General features: G+C 37.6%; 1 protein-coding gene across 4 annotated transcripts in view; it reads left to right on the top strand.

Moving 5' to 3' along the window:
• Positions 1–26,968, top strand: part of Vps13b (vacuolar protein sorting 13 homolog B) — a 641,091-nt gene that overhangs the window by 347,088 nt on the left and 267,035 nt on the right. For all 4 annotated transcript variants that reach the window (XM_060392854.1, XM_060392863.1, XM_060392849.1 and 1 more), the window contains exons 31-33: positions 16,511–16,714; positions 19,375–19,501; positions 25,080–25,223. In XM_060392854.1, the coding sequence (XP_060248837.1) occupies positions 16,511–16,714; positions 19,375–19,501; positions 25,080–25,223 (475 nt within the window). The remainder of the gene's footprint in view (positions 1–16,510; positions 16,715–19,374; positions 19,502–25,079; positions 25,224–26,968) is intronic.

Raw genomic sequence — 26,968 nt, 5'->3', positions numbered from 1 at the left:
TAACCACCTGTATGTCAAAGATGAACATTATTTGGGCCTTTATAATCACTTATAAGTTTCAAAGAAAAAAAAACCCTAAATGCTAATTTCACTTCTTAATTTTTGAATACTTTTTCTTAACCTTTGTTAGTCACCTATAAATTTTCTTGTCATAGATTCTGAACCAAAGCAACACAATAAACAAAAAATATAAGTCAATGACTTTTCTAATACAAATTCCTCATATTTTAATATCAAGTAATAAATATTTATCCACTGTAGTATTTTCATACAAATCTCGTGGTACATCAGTAAGCCTTAATAACTGTGGCTATAACAGAATTAGAGCCAGTTTCTATTCATCTTATTTATTGCTTCAGTTATTTAGTGAAAATTGCCATATACATATGTACTTGGTATTTAGAGATTAGACAGAGAGATCGAAGCTTCTCTACAGGAAATAATCCTTTGAATTTTGGGAATTTTTTTCTTTTCATTGAATTGCCTGTCCTTCAGGTATGGGTTTGATAAACCGGCACAACAGTGAAAGAAATGCCTGTCCTAGGTCAGCTTGTCAGATGTAGTGTGGACAGCATTATCTTTGCATTAAGTACAGCCTCAGTCATTTTGAGTTCTGAATAGAATCCATGCAGTTCATGTTCAGTGAAACATAACCTCAGTATCTTCAGGTGATTTAAATGAACACCTGATAAAACTGAGGTATAGTACCACCGAACTTGGAATTTCCCCAAATCTAGGAAAAATAAACAAATGCATAGAGTTACAGAATTGTAGCATCATTTGCTCAGTTTAATGGCAGAAGAGACATCAATGAAATTTTCAGAGATATTTTTTTAATTTGCTTTCACTCTGGTAAACAGTGTTATTATGTTATAAACATACTTAAATTGTGGAATGTGTGTGTGTGTATATACATTCCTAGTTTATATCATATCAAGTATTCTCCTGGGTTTTATCTGGATTTGTATTCTGTCTAATTCCAGTTATCTTATTTGAAAATTCATCTTCAGAAATGTAGTATTCTTCAAAAACAAACAAAAAACCTAACAGTACACCAGAATCATTTGTATACTGTCCTGGTTCAAGTATGGTTATCTGAGAAAGACATTTTCTGAAGTTTATTCTTATACTGAAAATATAATTCAGGTTCAGGTTAAAAAAAAAAGGTGATTCATAAGATGATATATTTTAAAATAATATAACATTTAGCTTTATTCATATTAATCTGCAATAAAATTGTTGTATCTTTTCAATTTTGGATGAATTTGCCTGCTATAGCATACACAATTTGAAAACACAATTTTCATGAGTTATTCAGTCTTGTAAGTCTTTGGAGAATAAATGGTTTTGTGCAGTTACAGTACCTCTTCACTGTGGTTCCAGGGCACAGCTTCGACTGAATGTGGCACAGTGGTCCTGAGCAGAAGGTACTCTCCCTCTAGTGAAAACTGCAGCATCCAGGAGCTTTTTTTAAACAAGGGACTTCTTTTAAATGTGTCCAGTCACCTCAAAGGCTATGTAGACCATTTCCTGCCAGTAGGATTAGAGGAAGGAAGCCCTAGGCCAGAGTGTTTGATGTGTGATGTACTGTAATTCCTTTCATGTGTTTGATGGCTTCTGTATGATGATCAGTGTTCTGCTACCAATTGTAACCCTGGTGTGGTCCAGGTTATTAAAGTTTAAACAACTTTAATGTATGGGGTCTGTAACTATACGTAGCAGCATTATTGTAATTAAGGATAGTTTTATGTTAAATTGCCATCTCATTTTCAGTAATATATTTATTTTTATAATCAAGTAATTTTCTTAGTGACATGATCTTAGTGGCTGGAAGAGATGACTGTTGGAACTGCCAGTCCTGACTCTTCTAGAGACGCTCACCTATTCTGCAGGTCTTGCCAGTTGACCTCGTAGGCCTGGTTTGTAGATCAGCATTCCCCTAGGCTTTTGTAAGCATATATAAAGTTCAAAATATTCCTCCATGCTGTATATTAATTACTGCTTTTATTACTGTTACAAAATACTTGACAAAAAGCAACATAGGTTGAGGAACATTTCTCTGGGCTTAAGGTTTGAGACTATGTTAAGCCGGTAAAATACCTATAAGCCATGGCAGCTCAAACCTCTGCTGGAAGAACTATGGAAATGCTGGCCTAAATCTTGGTATACCAGGAAGCAAAGCTTGGCTGTCAGAAAGAGCTCCTGCTGTGGTGGCAGGAGTGTGAGGTTATTTGTTCACACCTCTGCAGATCAAACAGCAGAGGTCAGGAAACAAAACCCAAACCAGTGACCCACTTCCTCCAGCTAGACCTCAGCACCCTATAGGTCTGCAGCCTTCCAAAACTACACCACCAGTTGCAAGTCAAGCTTTGAAATATGAGCGTGTGGAGACATTTGTATCCACACTGTAGTGATGCCTTTAATGAAACAGTGCGATAATTATTTTGCTTTTTTATTTTTAGAGCACATATTAAAGAACATTAAGTGATAAGCTGCCTTGGATTTAGTATGGCTTATTTGGGCCATATAAGAAAGATTATAAATTATATACAATTGCACTGACTTAAACAATATTCATGCTTAATTTTAAACAGTGACTTTATACCATAATGTCCATGTGGGGAAATTTTATGAAACTATCATTAAGGATGATGTATATGCCACTTATTAGCATAAAATGTGATGTAGGTATTTGGTTATTCAACAATCAGGTCTCAGCTGTGTATTTATTATGGTCTTATCTTTCATCTATGTGAATGGAAAAGGCCTGAGGGCTTTTGGAGTATAACTGGTCATTTCTAACTGTTCCAAATCTTTTGAGTAGATCAGATCAAAGTGATTTTATGATGTTAAAATTTTATGATGTATTTATTGATATTTTCATTGTTATATACAAAATACCCTCATTTTTTGGTTTGTCCATGATATTGACAGAACTGGAGAAAGGATTTTAATCCTAACCCTAACCCCATAGTCAGATTAAGGAATTATTTTAAAATATTCAACTATTATAACAATGATGATTGTACTCCAAATTAGTATTCAGCAAGAATTGGTAGATACTTGTTTCTTGTGAATAAGTTCATGTAACCTTTATTCCATCTGAATTTGCTCACTGTGTTATCATAATATTATCAAGTAAAATTCCAGCTGCAATTTAAGATTACACAGCCCACCACCAAGAATCTAAAGCATTTAGTATGTTCTTCCTCTAACATTAATATGAACCTGATTTAAAAATTCTCCAGCATCACTCATCCACACAGACAAGGAGGTCAGCACAACCTCAACTCTCCCTGTAAACTCCACCTTTATCTATTAGACCCTGAGAATCTAAATGCATTTTTCTAAGCTAAGACTGAAATAATCGTAAAAATGCTTAGAGTCCTTTTGAGGCTGGAGATGAGATGATGCAGTTAAAGGAAAAAAGTTTCTTCATCTCTGCATTCTCTCTTTATTGTTTTGTTATTGAAAAACTACCAGCTTAATAAATAAGGTATATCAGTTTGAGAAACTCATGCTTCATGTTCTTCATGACCAATATTGTGATATTTGTGGATTTGGAATTTCCCATTGATTATAAATTAATGCAATTTCGTTTTTAAAGGAGTTGGGTTGTTGAATGCTAAATCTAAGTGGTTTTCCTTCCAATATTTTTTTTTATTTAGATCAGTTCTTGTCTTGGTGTTGCTGTCTTTATTTAGTTTAGCTTGAAGCCTGAAGTTTATAGTATTTCAATGAAATATTATACTTTTAAAAATATCATTTCTAATATTGTTATATATAGAATATAGGAAACAAAAGACTAAGTTGATAGTCAAGGCATGGCTTTGTTGAAGATATCTCCTACCTAACGTGTTAACATTATAAAGTAGAGTGTACATGTGGATGGTGATCTCCCTAGCAATGCTTGCAGACAGCAGGTGATGTTATTAGTGTCATCACCAATATAATTACGTATGTTCTCACTGCAGACGCTTTAGAGTTTTTATAGTAGAGTCAATATGAAATGAAAGTATGTAATTAAAGAAAACAGAATTTAAGTGATACAGAGAAACATATTAATAAAATGAATAATAGGAAGATAGGAAAGGAATTGTCTTTATTAAAATGTTTTATTGCACTTTGAACTACTGGACCACTTATGGTCCAGTTAATTCAGTTGTAATTTGTCTTTATAAATGCATCCATTAGATTTTTTTTCTCAATATTGGAAGAAGTTGAAAAATTAACTTACAGCAATCAATATTTTTAAAGATTCCATATGCATACATGCAGGAAAGGGGGGTGGAGAGGTTTACCTGAATCCTAGTGGAGACCTGCTGAGTCAGACTGTCCATTTGGGAGTCTAACATTTCCTCCAGTCTTCGCAGGTGCTTCTTCTGCAGCTAAAGAGAGTCCTGTCCTGAATTACTCATCTGAGAACTCAGTGTTGGTTTCAGTCTGTGACAGTCAGCCACTTTATCTCCTGCCATACTTACTTTCCAAATTACTGTCATTTCCAGAGACTTCATGCTAAATGTGTAGACATTTAATTTATTCAAAACACAAAGGTTGTACTTGGTTTTACATTCTTATTTTCTGGCTTGTTTTGTAGATCTCAATTGAGCTATAAGTGAATGAACTTTGCTACTTTACATTGAATTCCCAAGATATGCCTATTCAGCAACGAGCAGTAAATGGTTCAGCATGAGCTGCTCCTTGTGTAAACAATGGAAAAGGCCTGTCCCAGACTAAATCAATTTAAGAAGGAAAACATTAAAGCTATGTTTCCTGTTACACACTTAAAGTCATCTTTGGTCCCTTATGATTATATTATTGACCAACTATTAAAGCATTGAGCTTATCCTCCCCCGCCACCTGCTGAATAGTTGACATGGCATGGGAGGAGAGTTTTGGAAGGCTAAAGCAATTACAATTACAACTCCTGCATGGCAGCTGATAAAGCAGCTTTTTGTGTTAAGAGTAAGGAAGTTAAGAGAATTGTGCTTCTCCCCCTTTGCTGATTCGATTGCTTGGTTTCAGAGACAGCAATAAGACAGAACAAAGTTCATAGAACTTTTTAGAAACATGTGAATTGGAGACAAGAAAATTTGATTTTTATTTCCATAGCAAATGAGTCTAGCAAAAGGAAACAGGACTATGAAGCTTTTTGTTGGAAGTTATTTATATCATATTCTTAAGACAGATTTTGTTAATTTGGGGCATTTTAGTCCTTTACTGGTTTACAAGTAGTATATTTTTTTGTAAAGAACTGAAAATAAATTGTTGAAATACTGGAATATAAAGGAAAAATTAACTTGTATTTTATAAGCCTAAAAATCTATATTTTTACAGAAAAATCAAACCAAACTCAGTTTTTATATTAACTAGTTTCTTAAATTAACAGCTCTAATAACCGAGTGTCATACTATTGTAGTTTCTAATATAAACATGCAATTTTTACTTGGGAAAGTAAATTAGAAATATATTTATGTGCCCTGATTTTGATATTTTAGGTGCTAAGAAATTATTGAAGAAACTGTTTTGCAAAGATGCACATGTATTTTCAATTGACCTAAGCTTTCCATAATGAACTTTTTCTTAGCCTGGGAAGTAGAGATTTATTATATATTAACCAGCATGCTATTACAATACTTGTAGGCTAATAAGAATATGGTTTGAATTCATGGAGGACCAGTATTTTCTCTGCTGTGTTGTTGGTTTGTTGTTGGGTTTTGATTCTCCTAATACACACTTTATATCCTGAGCTCTTTGTGTTGCTTTCTGCTCATGTCACTTCTATTCAACAATTTATACTGAAGCCGAGGAGAGTCAGAGTAGGATGATTTCCTTCATGCTTACTAAAAGTTTATGTAACAACCTCTTCACACATGCACTTGTGTCTGTATGAGTATGATCTCAGTAATCATAATTAACCAGAAACTCAGGCTTTCTCTGGATAGCTGTGTCATTCTATCATTTTTATATTCTATTCAGCAAAGGTAAAATGGGCATTTGCAAAGTATGCCTACCTTTTTTGGGGGGAGTGGGGCATGCAGCTCCATTTTCCACAGGTGTGCCTTGTTTGGATTTTTTATTACTTTACCTAATGAGAGGTGGTGGAACTCTTTGGTGCTTGATGCCCCTCTTGCCTTATGGCCTTCATTGTTTCCTGCCCTTTCTATATAGTAACTGTTCAGAGCCTTCTTACGGTTTCCAGATCTGCTCCTGCTTCACCTTTGGGCTTTGTTTCACCTGCATGAGGTATTTCTGTTTGGAACTTAGCTAAATACTTCCTTCTTCTTTCCTGGGCTACCAACATTTGTGTTAGGTGATCCTTGTGTGTTTCTAGTTGTATTCATTGTTCAGTCTTTATTTTCTAATTGCTTCTAAATTCCCCACTACAGGTGAGGGGTTGGTTGAAGATAGTATGGCTTCGATAGTCCTAACACGAGGAATGATGAAGGACTTTGCTTCTTCCTACTTACCACACTATATTAGTCATGATTTCTGCTGTAAGGGTTGTTAAATGGGTCGTTTTCACACACAAAAAAAGAACTTGTATAAGGAAAATTAATGTAATGTTTAGTGGAAGAAATGACAGAATGGCCATTATCTAATGCTATAACAAAAAGAATAAGAAGTGCTTTCTAGGGAGGGAAATAATGGAGGGTGGGTGGAGAGAGTGAGAGCCAGGAGAGAATTGATTTTGTTTTGTTTATCCTGCAGAAGTCTGAAGCTCCTGACTCTACAAAACCAGCTTATCTTCCACCTGTTTTGTGTTTACTCTGCACAGCATCATAGTTTTGTTGCCTTTTTTATTGCAAATATCTTATTGACTCTTTCTTATCCTTTTATTTTTCACTTTTGCCAGTTCATCTATTGTTTGGCTAGTTGATCATCTCATTTAACCTATTTCTGCTCTTATATTCCACTCTTCCTTGAGTTTGTTCTGTCTCTTTTTGTGTAGCTCATGAGTTCTAGGCCTGTCTACTTCACCAATACTAGCTTGTTAAACAGTACATTTTCATGAAGTACCATCTCCACTGTATCCAACTCCACTGTGTACATGTGTTTAGTGAATAAGATTGAATTTGTTTCTTAATTGTTTTTTTTTTTTTTTTGACCAAGGAGTAACCAACTTAGAAATGTCTTTTAAATTTCTAAATATAAGGAGTTTTGCAGGTTCTTTTTAACGAAGTATTGAAGGTAATTTTATTGTGCTCATGGGATACAGTCTTCATGATATGAATCGATTGAAATGTGTTGAGGCAAGCTTTATGCTAGGAGGTAATAGAGATTTATAAACGTTGTGCACTTGAGAAACATGTTTTACTATTTTCTGATACTGTGTTCAATAAATATCTATGTTATCAAATGTAGTGATTTGACTTTAAAATTTTCCACTTCCTTTCTTTTTGCTTATTGTATTACTGAAAGGTTATTGCTGAAAGAGGTTATACTTTACACTAAAGTGCAACTATTGAGGTAGAGTTAAAACTATGTACTAAAATGACAATCTGACTACTTCTGACAGTTTTTTTAAAACAAGTGTTTGTCTAGTATCTGTTTTTCCATTTGCTGTCTTTTAATCATTCTATTGTTGAAACTTCCTTTATCTCATGGGCAAAACTGTAACTGCAATGTCTTAAATTTGATCGTTTTTGTTTTAGGTAGAATGTATAAAACATTTATGTTCTGATTGTTTTGTAACCAGGAAAATTAGGTTCACTTTGTGGTTTCCTTAACATAGGCTACTTAACAAAATAATTTAAAGAAGAACTCAGAAGAGAGCTATTAAATGAATTTGAAAGAAAAACAAGTCAGACTATCTGAAAATCTCAGCAATTGATATGTGGAGGGAGATGACAAAGATAAAAAGAACACTGTACGTCTTTTGACTTGGGGGCACAGAAAGTCACCATGTTTGGCTGTGGAGGTCACAAAATGGTACATGGCAGAAGTGAGGGCTTCAGCTAAATAGTGAGAATCCCAGAGTGTCCTGGAAAGCATGCTTAGGCTTTTGAGCAGTATCCAAAGGAAAAGAAAAATTTGTACATTTCTGAACTCAAAAAAAGTGAACAGGCTTAGAAGGGCTGCCAGGATAAGGTGCATTAAGCAGCTATGGTGAGCGTGAGGCTTCTGGGAAGGATAAGTACATTATCTCATTCTTCCCATCTCCTTAGCATCTTATGTTCAGGAGAGTCAACTTTCCTGGGGTGTGGGCTCCTGGCCAGGTGATTGACATTGTCCTGTTGAATTAAGTGTTAAGGAAGGATGCAGTATTCTATAATGGTCTAATATTTTGATCGGATTAGAATAGGATGTCTCTCTTCCTTTGTCAAAGGGTATCTGGTTTGTTTGATTTTTTTGGGATGCCTAAGGAGAAGCAGTTGTAATGCTTTCTTTTCTGGTATTATCAGGGAAACCAAAATAGACCACAAGAGAGGAGTACAGCATCCAAGGCTACTAATCCCTCATCCTAGCTCCCTAACATTATATATATGTATACATATATATTATATTATTAATAATAACATTATTAATATATTATAAAGAATTATTATTTTAATATTCTTTTTATTTTTTATATGTGTATATACACACACACACATATATATACGCACATACACACACACACACACACACACACACACACACACACACACACTTCTATTCTGTGTATTATCACTCTGAAAGTCCAATAAGGATTTTTTTAAAAATCTCTTCCCTAAGCTCTTTATGTAGCTAAACCTCATTTTAACTACAACTGATCATCATCTTTTGTCTTTTATGTATTATCACTTCTGTTGTGTTATCTGTTGAGTTTTAAATTTAAATGGTTCTGTTCTTATTTGTAGTTTTACATTTACTGTTTAGTATTCTTCTGTCACAAGTTGGGGACATTTGTGTCTTTAAGCAGTTATTTTTCATACATGCTAGCCAGTGTCTGTGAACTCTTTGAGGCTCTGATTCTGCTTTCTAGTCCTGCTGTGCACTACTCAAGGCCCCTCACTAGCATATGACAGTGGCATTTGTATCTTTGTGTGTGTCATTTTACTGGAACCCTAATCTGGGAGAAAGTCCTTAAATTGAACTTGAGTCCAATTCAGGAAAACTAGTCTTAGCTTTTGCCTCAATCTGACAACTTTTTCTGCCTCCCCGAGACAAATCTTTCAAAACTGAAAATTTTTGCATATTATATATGAGCCTCAAATCTCCAAATCCCAGTCATTACCTTGTCTAACAAGACAATAAAGTTCTTAAGAAGGTGTATTGTTGGCCCTGGAAAAGGTTTTGGGGGAAGGAGAACCTCTCAATTATGTTTTGTCACATACTAACTTCGCAACTTTTCTTCTTTTCAGCTTCTCCGAACAGTTTTTTTTTTAAGTATTCCTTTTTTATATATATATATATATTAATCACAGGTTATTTACTTTGTATCTGAGCCGTAGCCTCCTCCCTCATTCCCTCCCAATCCTACCCTCCCTCCCTCATCTCCTCCTTGCCCCTTTCTAAGTCCACTGATAGGGGAGGACCTCCTCCACTTCCATCTGACCCTAGCTTATCAAGTCTCTTCAGGACTGGCTGCAATGTCCTTTTCTGTAGCCTAGTAAGGCTGCTCCTCCCTCGCCAGTGGTGGTGGGGGTCGAAGAGCTCACCATTGAGTTCATGTCAGAAATACTCCCTGTTCCCCTTACTAGAGAACCCACTTGGATACTGAACTATCATGGGCTATATCCAGGCAGGGGTTCTAGGTTATATCCCTACATGGTCCTTGGTTGGAGAAACAGTCTCATGAAAGACCCCCGTGCCCTGATTGATGTGTTTGGTCCTTGTGGAGCTCCTGTCCTCTCCAGGTCTTACTAACTCCCCCTTCTTTCATATGATTCCCTGCACTCTGCCGAAGGTTTGGTTATAGCTCTTAATATCTGCTTTGATACACTGCTAGGTAGAGTCTTTCAGAGGCCCTCTGTGGTAGGCTCCTGTCCTGTTACTTGTTTTCTCCTGCATCCAGTGTCCATCCCATTTGTCTTTCTAAGTGAGGATTGATCATCTTACCCCGGGTCCTCTTTCTTGTTTGTCTTCTTTAGGTGTGTAGCTTTCAGTATATTTATCCTATCTTATAGGTCTATATGAGTGAGTATATACCATGTGAGTCTTTCTGCTTCTGGGATACCTCACTCAGAATGATAGTTTCTAGGTCCCACCATTTGCCTGCAAATTTCATGATTTCCTTGTTTATAATTGCTAAGTCGTATTCCATTGTGTAAAAGTACCACAATTTCTGTATCCATTCCTCAGTTGATAAACATCTGGGTTCTTTCCAGGTTCTGGCTATTACAAATAAAGCTGCTACAAACATGGTTGAGCAAATGTCCTTGTTGTGTACTTGAGCATCTTTTGACTATATGCCTAGGAGTGGTATAGCTGGATCTTGAGGAATCACTGTTCCTAATTGTCTTAGAAAGCACCAGATTGATTTCCAAAGTGTTTGTACAAGTTTGCATTCCCACCAGCAAAGGAGGAGGGTTTCCCTTTCTCCACAACTTCTCCAGCATGTGTTGTTCCTTGAGTTTTTGATCTTAGCCATGCTGATGGGTGTAAGGTGAAATCTCAGGGTCGTTTTGATTTGCATCTCCCTGATGGCTAAGGACATTGAGCATTGAAGTGTTTTTCTGCCATTCTACAGTCCCCTACAGAGAGTTCTCTGTTTAACTGCGTGCCCCATTTTTTAACTGGATTACGTGATTTGTTGCTTTTTAAATTCTTGAGTTCTTTATATATACTGGATATTAGCCCTCTGTCAGATGTAGGGTTGGTGAAGATCCTTTCCCAGTCTATAGGCTGTCATTTTGTTTTGATGACAGTGTCTTTTGCTTTACAGAAGTTTTTCAGTTTCATGAGGTCCCATTTATTGATTGATGCTCTTAGAGCCTATGCTGCTGGTGTTCTGTTCAGGAAGTTGTCTCCTGTGCCGATGAGTTCTAGGGTCTTCCCCACTTTTTCTTCTAACCAATTTAATGTGTCTGGTTTTATGTTGAGGTCTTTAATCCACTTGGACTTTAGTTTTGTGCAAAGTGATAAATACAGATCTATTTTCATTTTTCTGCATATAGACATCCAGTTGGACCTGTACCATTTGTTGAAGATGCTGTCTTTTTTCCATTGAATGGTTTTGGCTTCTTTGTAAAAAAAAATCAAGTATTCATAGGTGTGTGGGTTTATTTCTGGGTCTTCTATTCAGATCCATTGATCCTCCTTTCTGTTTCTATGCCAATACCATGCAATTTTTATTACTATTGCTCTGTAGTTAAACTTGAGATCAGGGATGGAGATACCTCCAGGTGATCTGTTGTTGTACAGGATCGTTGTAGAAATTCTGTTTTTTTTTTTTGTTTGTTTGTTTCTCTATATGAAGCTGAGAATCATTCTTTTAAGGTCTGTAAAGAATTGAGTTGGTATTTTGATGGGAATTGTGTTGAAACTGTAGATTGCTTTTGGCAGGATGGCCATTTTCACAATGTTAATCCTACCAATCCATGAGCACGGGAGATCTTTCCATCTTCTTATTTATATCTTCTTCAATTTCATTCTTCAGAGACTTGAAGTTATTCTCAAACAGGTCTTTCACTTACTTGGTTAGCATCACCCCAAGGTACTTTATGTTATTAGTGGCTACTGTGAAGGGTGTTGTTTCCCTAATTTCTTTCTCGGACCTTTTGTCTTTGGTATACAGGAGGGCTTTTGATTTTTTTAGTTGATTTTGTATCCTGCCACTTTGCTGAAAGTGTTTATCAGGTGAAGGAGTTCTCTGGTTGAATTTTTGGGCTCACTCATGTATACTATCACATCATCTGCAAATAGTGATACTTTGACTTCTTCCTTTCAGATTTGTATCCCTTGATCTCCTTTAGTTGTCTTATTGCTCTAGCTAGGACTTCATGAACAATGCTGAAAAGATATGGAGAGAGTGGGCAGCCTTGCCTTGTCCCTGATTTCAGTGGGAATGATTTAAGTTTCTCTCCATTGAGTTTGATGTTGGCTATAGGCTTGCTGTATATCGCCTTTACTATGTTTAGTTCTATGCCTTGTATCCCTGATCTCTCCAAGACTTTAAACATGAATGGGTGTTGGATTTTGTCAAATGCTTTTTCGGGATCTAAGGATATGATCATATGGTTTTTCTCCTTCAGTTTGTTTATATGGTGGATGACATTGATGGATTTCTGTATATTGAACCACCCTTGCATGCCTGGGATCAAGCCTACTTGGTCATGGTGGATGATATCTTTTATGTGTTCTTGAATATATTTTTGCATCAATGTTCATAAGAGAGATAGGTCTGAAGTTCTCCTTTTTAGTTGGGTCTTTGTGTGGTTTAGGTATCAAGGTGACTGTGGCTTCATAGAATGAGTTTGGTAATGTTCCTTTTGTCTCTATTTTGTGGAATAGTTTGGAGAGAATTGGAGTTAGCACATCTTTGAAGGTCTGGTAGAATTCTGCACTGAATCCATCTGGTCCAGGACTCTTTTTGGAAGGGAGACTGTTGATGACTGCTTTTATTTCCTTGAGGGATATGGGACTATTCAGTCTTTCTACCTGATCTTGACTTAATTTAGGTAGATGGAATCTATCAAGAAAATTGTCCATTTCTTTTAGATTTTCAAATTTTGTGGTATATAGGCTTTTTTAGTAAGACCTAATGATTGTTTGGATTTCCTCAGTGCCTGTAGTTATGTCCCCCTTTTCATTTCTGATTTTGCTGATTTGGATAGTTTCTCTCTACAGTTTAGTTAGTTTGGCTAAAGGTTTGTCTAGCTTGTTGATTTTCTCAAAGAACTAGATCTTGGTTTCTTTGATTCTTTGAATAGTTTTATTTGTTTCTAATTGATTGATTTCAGCCCTGAGTTTGATTATTTCTTGCCGTCTGCTCCTCTTGGGTGTATCTGCTTCTCTTTTTTTTTTTTTTTTTTTTTTTCCCTAGGGCTTTCAGTTGGGCCATTAAGTTGCTTGTATGAGATGTTTCAAATTTCTTTCTTGAAGGTGCCTATGGGACACATTTAAGGCAGTGCTATGAGTTTTCCTCTTAGCACTGCCTTCATTGTGTCCCATAAGTTTGGGTATGTTGTGCTTTCATTTTCATTGAATTCTAGGAAGTCTTTAATTTCTGTCTTTATTTCTTCCCTAACCAAGCTGTCATTGAGTAGCGAGTTGTTCAGTTTCCAAGTATGTGCAGGCTTTTTGCTGTTTCTGTTGTTGTTAGGGTCCAGCTTTAGACCATGATGGTCAGATAGGACACAAGGGATTATTTCAATCTTGTATCTGCTGAGGCTTGCTTTGTGACCAACTATACGGTCTATTTTGGAGAAGGTTCCTTGAGGTGCTGAAAAGAAGGTATACTCTTTTGATTTTGGATGGAAAGTTCTGTAGACATCTATTAGGTCCATTTGATTTAGGGCCTCTTGTAAGTGCCCTTGTTTCCCTGTTTTACTTCTGACCAGATGACCTGTCCCTTGGTGAGAGTAGAGTGTTGAAATCTCCCACTATTAAGGTGTTGGGATCAATGTGTGATTTCAGCTTTAATAATATTTCATTTATAAATGTAGGTGATCTTGTATTTGGGGCATAGATGTTCAGAATTGTGATGTCCTCCTGTTGGAATTTTCCTTTGATGAGAAGGAAGTGCCCCTCCTCATTTTTTGATTAATTTTGGTTGAAAGTCTATTTTATTAGATATTAGAATCGCTACCCCAGCTTGTTTTCTGGGTCCATTTGCTTGGAAAAACATTTTTCCAGCCCTTTACTCTGAGGTAGTGTTTATCTTTTTTGCATAAGTTTGTTTCTTGGATGCAGCAGAATGTTGGTTCCTGTTTCTGCAACCATTCTGTTAGTCTGTGTCTTTTTATTGGAGAGTTGAGTCCATTGATGTTGACAGATAATAGTGACCAATGACTTTTAGTTCCTTTTATTGTGGAGTTGCTGGTCTTACTATGATTCCTTGCTTTTTTTTTTTTCTTTTAATTTTTTTGGGGAAATTATCTGTATCCTATATTTTCTTTGGTGTACTTGATTTCATTGGATTGGAGTTTTCCTTCTAGTATCTTCTGTAGGGCTGGGTTGCTGTATAGATATTGCTTAAATTTAGTTTTATCATGGAATATTTCGTTTTCTCCATCTATGTTGATTGATAGCTTTGCTGGGTATAGTAGTCTGGTTGGCATCTGTGGTCCCTTCAAGACTGCATGACCACTGCCCAGGCTCTTGTGGCTTTCCTTGTTTCTGCTGAGAAGTCTGGTGTGATTCTGATTGGTCTGCCTTCATATGTTACTTGACCTTTTTCCCTTGCTGCCTTTAATATTTTTACTTTGTTTTGTAGGGTTAGTGTTTTGACTGTGATGTCATGTAAAGTATTTCTTTTCTGGTCTTGTCTATTTGGTGTTCTGTAGGCTTCTTGTATGTTTATGGATATCTCTTTCCTTAAGTTGGGAAAATTTTCTTCTATGATTTTCTTAAAAATGTTTTCCGGTCCTTGGAGCCTGGATTCTTCTTTTTCTTTCATCTATTCCTGTTATTCTTAGGTTTTGTCTTTTCATGGCATCCTTGATTTCTTGGATGTTTTGTGTTTGGGACTTCTCTGATTTTACTGTTTCTTTGAGGGAGGAATCAATTTCATCAAGTGTATTTTCAGCACCCGAGATTCTCTCTTCCATCCCTTGTATTCTCTTGGTGATGCTTATCTTTGTGGTTCCTGATCTTTTCTCTAAGTTCTCCAGCTCCAGAGTTTTCTCTGTTTGCATTTTCTTTATAGATTCTATTCTGTTTTCATGCTTTGCACCATTTCCTTCATCTGAGTGAATGTGGCTCCTATTTTTTTTTTGTTTGTTTGTTTCTTCTCTATCTGTCTCTAATTGTTCCTGTACATGGGCAGTTATAGTCGTCTGTATTTCTTTGAGAGCTCTGTTCATTTCCTGTTTTTGTTCCTCTAATAACTGCATAAGCATAGCTTTAACGACATTTTCCTGTGTTTCTGCTGAATTAAAATATCCATTGCTTTTGGGGGTTGCTGGTATGGCCAAGTTGTCCTGATTTTTTTTGGGGGGTGAGTTCTTACGCCTACCTTTGGACATTTGCTTATATGTGATCTTGACTGTTTTTTCCTTGAGTCTGAACTTCAGACTGGAACTGTCTTTATCTGGTGTCTGGAGTATTCTTCAGGAAGATCAGGGAGGTCCAGTGGTTTGAGAGTGTGTGCTGTTGTTTCAGTTGTACCTGAGAGAGGGAAAGCCACTGGCGCAGATTCGTTATTGCGGGGGAGTGAGTGTGTGTATGTGTGTGTGTGTCTGCAGGCGTGCACAAGTGTGTCTTGAAGGGGAGTGCTAGAGAGTGTAGGTGCTTGGGATATGGGGGTTGGGAGCAAGCGCAGGAGGGGATGTGGATGCTAGCAGGGTTAGCAAGCACAGATTGTGGGTACAAAGAGCCTACACAGGTTTCCTGAATACCCAGTGGTCTCCAGGTCTCCAATCTGTGGAGGGCTCTGCAGGCTGGACTCTGAGGTCTGTGGCTGTGGGGGTGCGGGGGGTGGGGGGGGGAGACAAGTGCTCTGTTGTGGGTTCTGTGTGCCCAGCCTTGTGCTCTGTGCTAGAAGCTGTGAGCACAACAGGCTGGGCTTGACTCTGCTCTCTGAGGTGGGAAGTGCTATGTGCTTCCTCTGCTGCTTCCCCCTCAGGCAAGGTTGGAAACCAGTGGTCATGGGAAAAATGCCACGGGGGTATGTGGGGGGGTGAGTGTTCTCAGTCTTAAATCTCAAGGAGGGAGATCTGTGCTTGGAGCAGGCAGCACTGTGTGCAGGGAGGCTATGTGCACTGCGGGGTGCCTCCTCTGCTACAGCTGCTAGTTGTGTTACCCTCCACTGCTGCCTCCTTGTTGGTTGCACCTCCACCACATCCTCCACTGCAGGCTTGGATACCTCCACAGCTGCCTCCGCCCATTACAGGGAAGTGCCCGGGAATCGATTCTCCAGCAGAGGTCCACAGAGTTGTCCACGGATCTGTGTCCTATTCGACTCAGATCAGGGTTTATCCCCCTTCTCCCCAGACTCCTCCTACCATTGTTTTGGGTTCCACAGCCCCTGGACTCACCAATTCGGAGTTTCAGCTCCTCTGAATACAGTGTGCGCTGGTCACCACCATCTTGGATTCCCCCCAGTTTTTTTATTTTTTTTTAGTTATCATAAGTAGAAACTGAAAGAATCACAATCTTAAAATCATATATGTAGAAGCACTTGGAAAAAGAGTATAGTGCTGTGAATAGTGTAAAACAATCATCATACTTCATAATTATATTTGCCTATCCTTATAAAATAGTGTATGGTAACTTGCTAAGACTTTTATTATATCTGTGATTAACCTAGTGCATTAACTAATATGGTCATTCATCTTAATTGTCAATTTAGGATAAACATGGTTATGATACCAAATAAGCTTAGAATGTTTCTTTCTATACATTTTTTTTATTGTTTTCTCAGGAAAGCCTTGAACTTAGGAATTCTACGAGATCCGGGATCAGAAATTGAAGATAGACAGTACCAAATAGACCTGCAGTCCATCAATATTGGTACCGCCCAGTGGGATCAGCTCAAGCCAGAGAAAGGAGGTGGTGTGGGAGGTGTGCCAACAGAGAATGAGAGGAATTCTCAGAACCCAGCACTGGAATGGAACATGGCCAGCAGGTCAGACAGTACTGGGGAATGCCTACACTTTGTCATCTTGTTGTTAGGGCACTTAGTAATTTTAACATACCCAAGATAGATGTTTCTATATTGATACTGCTTTTCATGACAAACATGAAATCTGTTTTGTAACTGTAGCTGTTTTGTTCTAATAAATAATTTAAAATGATTATTCCTGTACTTCCTAGATAATATAAATTAGGTACATATAAAGAGGATAAATCCCTAATAGGATTAAAATTACTAGGGAGGTCTCTGCCCCTTTCAGTGCGTTCTTGCTAAGCGAGGCTCTTCCTGTTCTTCCTTTTCAGATGGATTGGTACTTTATTAGCCTTATTAAGGCAGTTCACCATCTCAGTCTTGACCCCCAAGTCTGTCAGGAACCTCTGCCAATATTCATCGTTGAAAATTATTGATTTAAAAATTTTTTAATTGTTTTTTAAAAGTTTATCATTACTTCAAATGTTTATCAGTGATAGCACAGAAGAGAAGACATCAGGACAATGACTGTTGATTTGTTGAGATTTCCTCTTTCCTGCTGTGTTAATAGGGTTTTTCTACTTGGGGGTCACTGATTTAATTCATCACACAAGTGAGAAAAAATAAATAATAGGGACAAGTACCTTTTTCTTTCCCACAGTGCTTTAGTTAGTGTTTGCTCCTACTTGGTTTGCTGCCATTGCTTCCATTTAAGGCGTCTCTAACGTGCCTTGTGTCTCAGCGCTCCCTCCGCTTCTAGAGCACATCATTTTTTGTGTTTCTCACGTTTGTCATTTTATGGAATTTGAGCTGTTAGACTGTAATTATGGTGTCTCTTAGGATCTAACCCTTTCCTCCGTAGTCACAGATTTTAATGCTTCTTCCTGTTGCTCTCTACTTACCAGATCTCTTAATTCTTTAAAATTGACTTTCTTGAAATCCAATAGCTATGTGTCACAGAACCAGATGATCCAATTTGCTTTTTTGGCAGATACCGTATAAAGCACTGCCCATTGGAAATTTAACAAAAGACATTAGTGCTCTCTAGACTGTCCTGATTTTTTTTTTAAAGATGCAGAAAGACTTTCATTTTACCTACATTTTCACATGCAGTATAACTCATGTCAATTTTCTGCTTTCAACTTAATCATTTTATCATAAGGAATAAAAAGGTTGTATTTATGGAGAATATTAAATTAATTTATAGGAAATTTGGAGGTGTGGCTTCTAGCCAAACATAAACACAGTGATGTATTATTTCATAAAGTGAAATGTAAAACTGCAGAGAGTCACTTGGTATATCTGTACCAGGAAAAGTTGTGTTTCTCAGTGGTGTTTTTTAGTTTCATCTTCCTTTGAATTACTAGCAGTCATAGGTGTCAAGCAGAAATAACTAATCAAAGATGAAAACATATAAAGTATAATTAAAATAGACCAGAAACTATGACAGAGACAACTTACTGCAGGCCAAGTTCTGGAAGTATTTTATCCATTAAATATCCAATCCAGTTACTGAGCTCCACTTCCTCATTTGTATCATAAGGCTGAGTATGATCTTTCCATCTTACATGCTCATTTTGAGGAATCCTTCAGTTTCAAAAAGAAAAGCTATTTGATAGATAAAAAGGGCTTTAATGTCCATATTATTATTCATAAACATAAATGAATCTTAGAGCTTACGGTAAAAACAGCACCACTGTGACTTGAAGTGTCAGGGTGGGTTGACACCCTTTGGGGGCATCCCCTTCTCTGAGAAGAAGGAGGGGGGAATGAAGAGAGGAAGGTGGAGGCTTGAATCAGGCTGTAAAGAGATGAAAGAGAAAGAGAGAAAGAGAGAAAGGAAGAGAGAGAGAGAGAGAGAGAGAGAAAGAAAGAAAGAAAGAAAGAATAAGAAAGAGAAATAATCATGTACAAGAAGCTAGAAAATGAACATACAAATTCAATATTACAAACCAATAACATAATTGTAACATAAATAGTTTGCCCTGTGAATAAATGTTTATCTCCACAAAAAGGCATGTCAGTAAGAAGAAAGAAAGAAAGAAAGAAAGAAAGAAAGAAAGAAAGAAAGAAAGAAAGATTAAAAACCAAAAGAGTGAAGAGTTGAGCACCATGGCTCACACCTGTAATAATCCCCATACTTGGGAGTAGAGGCAAGAGGATCATTGCAAGCTCAAGGCTAGGCTAGTCTTACAAAGAAAAATTCCAAGCCAGCTAGAGCTCCATAGGGAGACTTGGGAGAATTTGGTGGGGGTGAGGGGAAGGGGGAGATGTCCATTGTCAAATGGCCCATATAATGTATTAAAAATTGGAAACTAAAAATTATTTCAAAAACAGTAAGATTATTGATGTTAATAACAGAGATATGAAATATTGAAAGAAGAAATAGAATTATAAACAGAAAACATAATTCAGTGAAAGGCATTGATATGAAACTGCCTAAGTTCATTTGAATTTCTCAGTGGTTCTTTATTCTGCCAGTTTTTTGAGATCTTACAGAACCAAAGGAACTGACAATAAAAACCAAACAGGCACTCCCAAAACGATGGTGAAATTTTGCTGTGCATGTTTATAGTACAGATTTAAACAAAAATGAAGTTATCGTTGAAAAATATCAAGTGACTAATAATTTTCTGTTTTTAATTTGTTATGATTAACAATTGTTTGCTTTATCTTTTTAGCATACAAAGACATCAAGAAAGGAGAGCAATTTTGACCCCCATCTTGACAGATTTTTCTGTACGAATAACTGGAGCACCTGCTATCATTTTCACCAAAATAATCTCTCCAGAAAATATGCATTTGGAGGTAAGAGAATGATACAGACTTCAATTTAGTCTAAGTAATGGAGTGAGTCTTTTCTATATGTTATAGAGTGTCACTGCTTCAGCCTATATTCATAGTTCATAATTATTTGTTAATTAATAATGACAATCACCATCAAAACTAATAAATATTGAGTATCTTCTATTGCTCATAATAATCCTATTGGGTTACTCTTAGTGACTGAATTTTATAGGTAAGGCACAGCTTCCATTGGCCACCTGATCTAAAGGAATCATTTTATAGTGTTTGTGTTTAGTAAGTGACCATTCAGATGTGTTACAATGAGTTAGAACCCATAGTGTTTTCGGCTTACTGTGCATCTATTAGCTTGTAATCCACTGTTAAGTGAAAATGGTACTGTGTGTGAAGACAATAGAACATTACAGTCCTTCTCTAAATTTCTGAACAATAATTTTTGTAAAATCTCATTTGAGGTTTATATTTGTATGGCAAAAGTTAGGTTTTGATTGGTTTCTGTTTTAATTGATTGTTACTAAAAATTTTCATACATATATTTTAATTCTTTTTTTTTCTCCAACTCATCCCATATTCTCCTTACCTCTTACCTTTCTGTCCACCCAACTTCATGTTTTCATTTCTTCCCCTCCCTCCCTTCCTCTCCCTCTCCCTCTCTCTCTCTAACAAAAAAGAAGCTGGGCATGGTGTCACAGGCCTTTAAACCCCAGCACTCAGGAGGCAGAGGGAAGTGGCTCTCTCTGATTTTGAGGCCAGGCTGGTCTGCATTGTGAATTTCAGGACAACCAGTGTTACATAAAAAGACTTATCTCAAAATCAAAATGAGACAACAATCAAATGGCGGGGGGGTAAGGGGGAGGAAGGAAAGAAGGAAGGAAGGAAGGAAGGAAGGAGGAAGGGAAGAAGGAAGGGGGAAAAGGGAAAAAAGAAACTAAAAAACACCAGTGAAGTGCACACACAAAAAGGCATGATGGATTGTTTTTTTTTGTTTTGATTTGTTTTTATTTTTGTTTTTGTTTTTTCGAACTATTCCTCCTGGGCATAGGACTTGCCCTCGAGTCTGATTGCTATGCCTATTCTATTGACACTGTGTTTGAAGAAAACTGATTTCTCCTTTTCCTACAGATACCAATTGAAAATAGCTTTTTACTACACGTCCCAGCATCTGTCTCAATCAGCTGCTGACTAGAGCCTCCCAGATGACAGTCAAGTTAAACTCGTGTCTGGAACATAGCAGAGTATCACCATGGGGTGGGTCTCATGTTGGGCCAATTGTTGGACTTTCCCCCAGACTTTGTTCCCTCATTATCCCTGAACTTCTTTTAGGCAGGGAAATTTTTGGATCATAGGTTTTGTTGGTGGATACTTGTTCCCCTCCTTCCACTAATCCTGCCTGGTTAGAAGGTAGTCACTTCAGTCTTCATTCTCCCCACCCCTGTCTCAGCTAGAGTCTCAGCTAGAGTCATGCCCATATCCTCCCAGGAGCCTACCCTCTTGCAGGCCTCCAGCTTGGTAAAGACATGTCCCGCCTCAGTTTCCCTTCTTGTTCCCAGTCCTCTCACCTCCCACGCCCATTCTCCACATATCTGATCTACAACCTTGTTTCCCTCCCCACTCCATCTCCTGCCCAGTTCCCTCTCTTCATCTACTTCTGCTGTCTATTCTATTTTCCCTTCTGAGTGACATTCTAGCATTAGCCTGTGGGCCCTTCTTGTTTCTTAGCTTCTTCAGGTCTGTGGATTTTGGTATGGTTATCATGTACTATAGGTCTAATATCAACATATAAGTAAGTACATAACATGCATCTTTCTGAGTCTGGGTTACCTCACTTGGGATGATCTTTCTAGTTTCACCCATTTGCCTGCAAATTTCATGATTTTTTTTTAATAACTGAGTAGTATTCCATTATGTAAATGTACCACAATGTCTGTATCCATTCTTTGATTGGGAGACATCTAGGTTGTTTCCATATTCTGGCAATTACAAATAAAGCCGCTATGAACATAGTTGAGCAAATATCCTTGTATGGTGGAACATCTTTTCAGTATATGCCCAGGCGTGGTATAGCTGGGTGTTGAGGTAGAACTACTCCCAGTTTTCCTAGAAAACACCAGATTGGTTTCCAGAGAGGTTGTACAAATTTGCCTTCCCACTAGCAATGGTGAAGTTTTCTCCTTTCTTCACATCCTCAATAGCATGTGCTGTCACTTGAGTTTTTTATCCTAGTCATTCTGACTGGTGTAAGATAGAATCTTAGAGTCATTTTGACTTGCATATCTCTGAAGGCTAAGGACATTGATCATTTCTTTAAGTGAGCTCCAGGGATCCTGTGGAAGTATTGGAGAAAAGACAGAAGGATCTGGAGGGGACAGGAACTTTAAAAGAAGACCAACAGAGAAACTAACCCAGTTCTGTGGGTACTTTCAGAGACTGACATCAACTAAGGAGCATGCATGATCTGGACCTAGGCCCCCTGCACACATATGGTCACAGGGCAGCTTGGTCTTCATATGTGGCATCTGGCGAGAAGAGGAGGTCACTGTTTTCTAACGTGGACTCTATTGCCTGCTTTTGGATCACTTTCCCTGAACAGCACTGCCTTGCCTGGCCTCAGAGAATGAGAATATGCTTAGTCCTGATGTGACTTGATGTACTGGGAATGGTTGATACAGGGTTGAGGGTACTCCCCTTTTCTGGGGGGAAAGGGAGAAGGCAACGGGGAAGGTTTGAGAAGTAGGGAGACTGGGAGGAGAAGTTCCTTCCTTCTCTGCCCTTCTATGCCCTTGGGGCATAAAGTAAATAAATTGAAATTTAAAAAGGAAAAAAAAAAAAAAAAGAAAGCTTTTGAGTTAGGGGCAAGACTTCACCTTCTGAGTGTTGGGATTTTGTCTGGTTTGAGCCTGTATAGCTCTTATGGGTGCTATCACAGGCTCTGTGTCATATCTGTATCAGTCCTGTTGTGTTGGGAGATGCCATTTCCTCAGCATTATTCACCATCTCTGGCTCATAGAATCTTTTCATCATCATCATCATCTGGCTCATAGAATTTTTTTCATCATCATTATTATTACAATTTACAATTTATTTACTTTCTATTCTATCCTGGTTGTAGCCCCCTCCCTCATCTTCTCCTGGTCCCATCCTCTCTCTCTCTCTCTCTCTCTCTCTCTCTCTCTCTCTCTCTCTCTTCCTCCCCTATCTCTCTTCCCAAGTCCACTGATAGGGGAAGTCCTCTTCTCTTACTGTCTGATACTACCTTAGCAGGTCCCATCAGGACTGCCTGGATCCTCTTCCTCTGTGGGCTGGTTCTTAGAATCTTTCTACCTCATCTTCCTTATAGATCCCAGAGCCTTGAAGCTGGGAGGGTTTGATGAAGACATCCCATTTGGGGCCAAGTTTGCCAAAGTCTAGTTTTGAGTTTGTGTGTTGATTACCATCTCCTTCAAGAAGAAGCTTCTCTGGTTAGGGTAGAGTGCTAATATGGTCTGAATCTCCACTTAGTATTGCCGCTGTGGGTTTCAGGTAGAGATTGGTCATGTGGGCAAGTCACAAAAGAATGGAGATGGCCTGGAAAGACTGAAAGGGGTGGCAGGGAAGAAGTAGGGGCCCCTGGGTTTTCACCAATAGACTAAGTTCCTATGGGATAGAGGAGGACTCAGAGGGCAGGTGTGTGTGTGTGGGAGGGGGTGAGCTTGGTTTCTTTATAGCCCCAAAAGTTATATAAGGAGTAAGTCTTATGACTGGTTTCTTAGTGACACAGCTGGTTTCAACTTTGCACAACACCTTAGGAGATGCACACACAAGCTGTGAAAATAAGAACCAAGATTCACACATTGGAGAACTGTTTTACTTCTTGTTTATAGTTGTTCATGAAAATTAAATATTGGGTCTGGTCATGTAGCTCTGTCATAGAGTACTTGCCTGCTATGTGTAAAGCCATGAGTTTGATCCCCAAAACCACCACCAAAATAAAAGAAGAACAAATAACCAACAAGAAGAAACAAAGGAAAACAGAGAAAACAATTCACTTTGAATGAAGAACTGTTTTTCTAGAAATATTCTTTTCTTGTATTCTTAAGAACTTGTCATCACAAAGTTAGGAAAATAAAATAAAATGTATCAAAATATTAATACGATTTTAGCCCAGTTTGTTTAATTGTAATTCAATTTGAAGTCCCTAGTAATAATTCTGAGGAATTATTCCCAGGTGAAAGGGACAGGAAATGGGAGATAGAGTACTCTGTCCACTTACATTCCTCCTATCGGGTCCCTTGTCTGGAATAAGTACCCCAGCTTACCTACAGCTTGTTCCAGAAATTAAACTGATCAAAGCAGATCATTACAGGAAGAATGAGAGTAGAAATTATTCTTGTCATTGTGTTATTAAGTTCCTCATCCTACCCACTGCACTTCATACTGTTTAGCACTAGAATAAGATTGTTCGTCTTCTAGTTATAGGACAAATGCCACTAATACAACTACTATTTTATAGAAATTTTATTCATTTAAAACATTTTATAATACAATTTTTAAAAAATACTTCTACATCATTGTCTTTTCTTTTTTATACCATGACTTGGGGAATAAAATAACCTAAGTATAGTAAACAAGTATGGGAAATTTGTGAAGGCACGTTTATTTACCAAAAAGAACAAAACAAAAAGTGAGAATTATGCCAGACATGTTGTCCTTTATGGCATTGTTAAAAGCGGCTCTAAACTATTTGTGTGTATTTGGACCAGCCATAGTAAATATATTCTTTGTACGACACAAATAAGAGATCTGCTGAACGTTTGCGGACATTTGAACACTGTCCACACGCGCCTCATGACAAGAGGCAGGACTTGTGCTTATTAGCTGAAGCTTCTGGATTTTTTCTTTTGTTTGTCTCCTCTGAATGGTTTCTAATGATAAATGGCCAAGTGATGTAGCTATGAAGAGCAGTACCAGTTTAGTAGCAGACATCTGCCTAGTGCAGCCAAGGTGATAGCAGCTAAAGAGCAATTCGTGTAGTGTAGCTGTCTCTTCAGCTCCTCAATTTGTTAAAAATCATTTGTTGTAGTCATTGGCTAATGTTCATACTGTGGTGTTTCTAATTTTAACTACCTACCTTTAGTAGCCTATTTTCAGCTGTCTGTGCAAAGATTGGCCTTCACGGCAGCTGTGGTCTGGGAGGTATTCATGATAAGGCCCCAACTCTGCTGCAGTGCTTGCTACATGAGTGATCCCAGTAGTTATTTGGACATTTGAATCTATGAACAAGATCTTCCTACAAACTTGCACCAGTAGTTACGTAGAAAACAATGATGGTAGTTCAAAGTGTGAAAAACAAATGAATATGAAACGGTGAAAAACTCTCTTGTTCCTTGCTCCATGTCACACACAGCCTTACAGAGTATACCCTTGTAAGGACTTGTTACATTGATCTGTTAAACTGTGTAAGTGGCTGTGCTTTTCTCATTAATATGTGTACTTGAGTCTCTAGAGAGTTAGAAAGTAATAAGCATCCAATAACAGTGATAAATTACCTGAGGGCTATCACTTTTTAAAATTTTCTATTAAACCTATCTTTCCCCCTCTTTAGGAGATTTTAGTGTGTGGCCATTCCTTAGAAGTGAACATAACCACAAACCTGGACTTCTTCCTAAGTGTGGCTCAAGTTCAACTCTTGCATCAGTTAATAGTAGCAAATATGACTGGATTGGAGCCATCAACCAAGGCCACAGAGGTAACTATTACCTGATGTTTATTCTACTTAGTACATGTATACCAACTTTGCAAAGGAAAGTGCAATTAACTAAAATGCTTTCTGGTAACTAGCCTGCATTAACTTTTTCCAGTATATGGTCATGAATCATTTTAGATTGATGTTTCATATTTTTTAATTTCTTTTGTCTCTTTTCCTCTTATCATGCCACTTCACCAAATCACTGTGGACTGACCTCAGGAAATCTTTTGTTAAGAATAAGAGTTGGGGGGCTGGAGAGATGGCTCAGAGATTAAGAGCACTGCTTACTCTTCCAGAGGTCCTGAGTTCAATTCCCAGCAACCATGTGATGGCTCACAACCATCTATAATTTGATCTGGTGCCCTCTTCTGGCTTTCAGGTATACGTGTAGGCAGAACATTGTATGCATAATAAACTAAATAAATCTTAAAAAAGGAAGAAAGAAAACCATAAGATTTGGCTTTTAAAGTGTGCTGTGAGAAACCTGGTGTAAATTTTATTTACTCAGACACATTCTGGGATAAGGCCTACTAATTTTGTAAGCATTCTATAGGCATATCTTCAAGAAATAATACCTACAGAATTTACTGTCTATGCTTGGTTGCTGTCTATCATAGGTTGAATGCCTGCTTAGAATTTCAGTTTTCAATGCAGCCAGTCCTGATGAGACCTGATAAGCTAGGGTCAGATGGAAGGGGAGGAGGACCTCCCCTGTCAGTGGATTGGGGAAGGGGCATGGGAGGAGATGAGGGAGGGATGGTGGGATTATGAGGGAATGTGGGAAGGGGCTACAACTGGGATACGAAACTGTACTTAATAAACTGTAATTAATATAAAAAATAAAAATTTAATTAAAAAATAATTTCAGTTTTATTCTGGAGCTGACTGGTTGGAAGCCTCAGAATGCTCAAAGCAGGAATAGGGTGTGCTTCTTAGATTTTCTTTTCTTTTTTCCCATGCTTCTTTAGTCTGATCTATTCAAGAGACTGAATCTTCTGTAAAAACTTGTGTGAAAAACTGTTTATATGTGGAAGATGTATTGTTTTTCTTCAAGTGCTACTTGGCAAATACAGCACAACCATGTGGCCACTGTTTTTATATACACTTACTCACAGATCTTCAGGCAGCTTGTGGTCATCTTGTGAGGAACATGTAGTCATTTTGCTCAATGGATAGGTGAGGCTTTGGGGTTTTAAAGGTTTTTAACTGACCTGCCTGAACTAGATTCAGAGCTAAAAATTGAAAGACATCTCAGTTGTCAACCTTCCAGATCAGATCACTTCTGATCTGCCAGAAACTGTAGAATGGTAACTTTCTCCACATGGTCTTTATTTAAAACAGAACATGAAAAAGTTATAATGTTTGTAAATTAAGTAGCTTTAACCTTTTACTTCTACTCTTTTACCTCCCGTAACTTGTTTATTCTGTAATGACTTTAAAATGACTATATATCTGTGTAGTACACATAATGTTTTCCAGCATATATAAGAAAATTCATGGAAAGATAATTATTTGACATGAAAATGAGCAAATTAAAAATATTCCACCATGCATTTTCATGATGTTCAAGTGAGGATGGACAAGAAAATTTTATATTTCCATGTTACTTCTACCTATTTTTTGTTGTAGTTGTTGACTCTTCTACCAAGAAACCTAACTCACAGATGTGGTTTTGTTTTGGGAATTCATACTTAACAACAGTGTTAAATGTTCACCTATATACTTGCATTGCCGGTTAGTAGTCC

Source organism: Meriones unguiculatus, chromosome 1 (assembly GCF_030254825.1).
Source record: "Meriones unguiculatus strain TT.TT164.6M chromosome 1, Bangor_MerUng_6.1, whole genome shotgun sequence".
Classification (NCBI taxonomy): Eukaryota; Metazoa; Chordata; class Mammalia; order Rodentia; family Muridae; genus Meriones; species Meriones unguiculatus.
The sequence above is the reverse complement of the archived record's forward strand: the minus strand, read 5'-3'. Positions and strand labels throughout refer to the sequence as shown.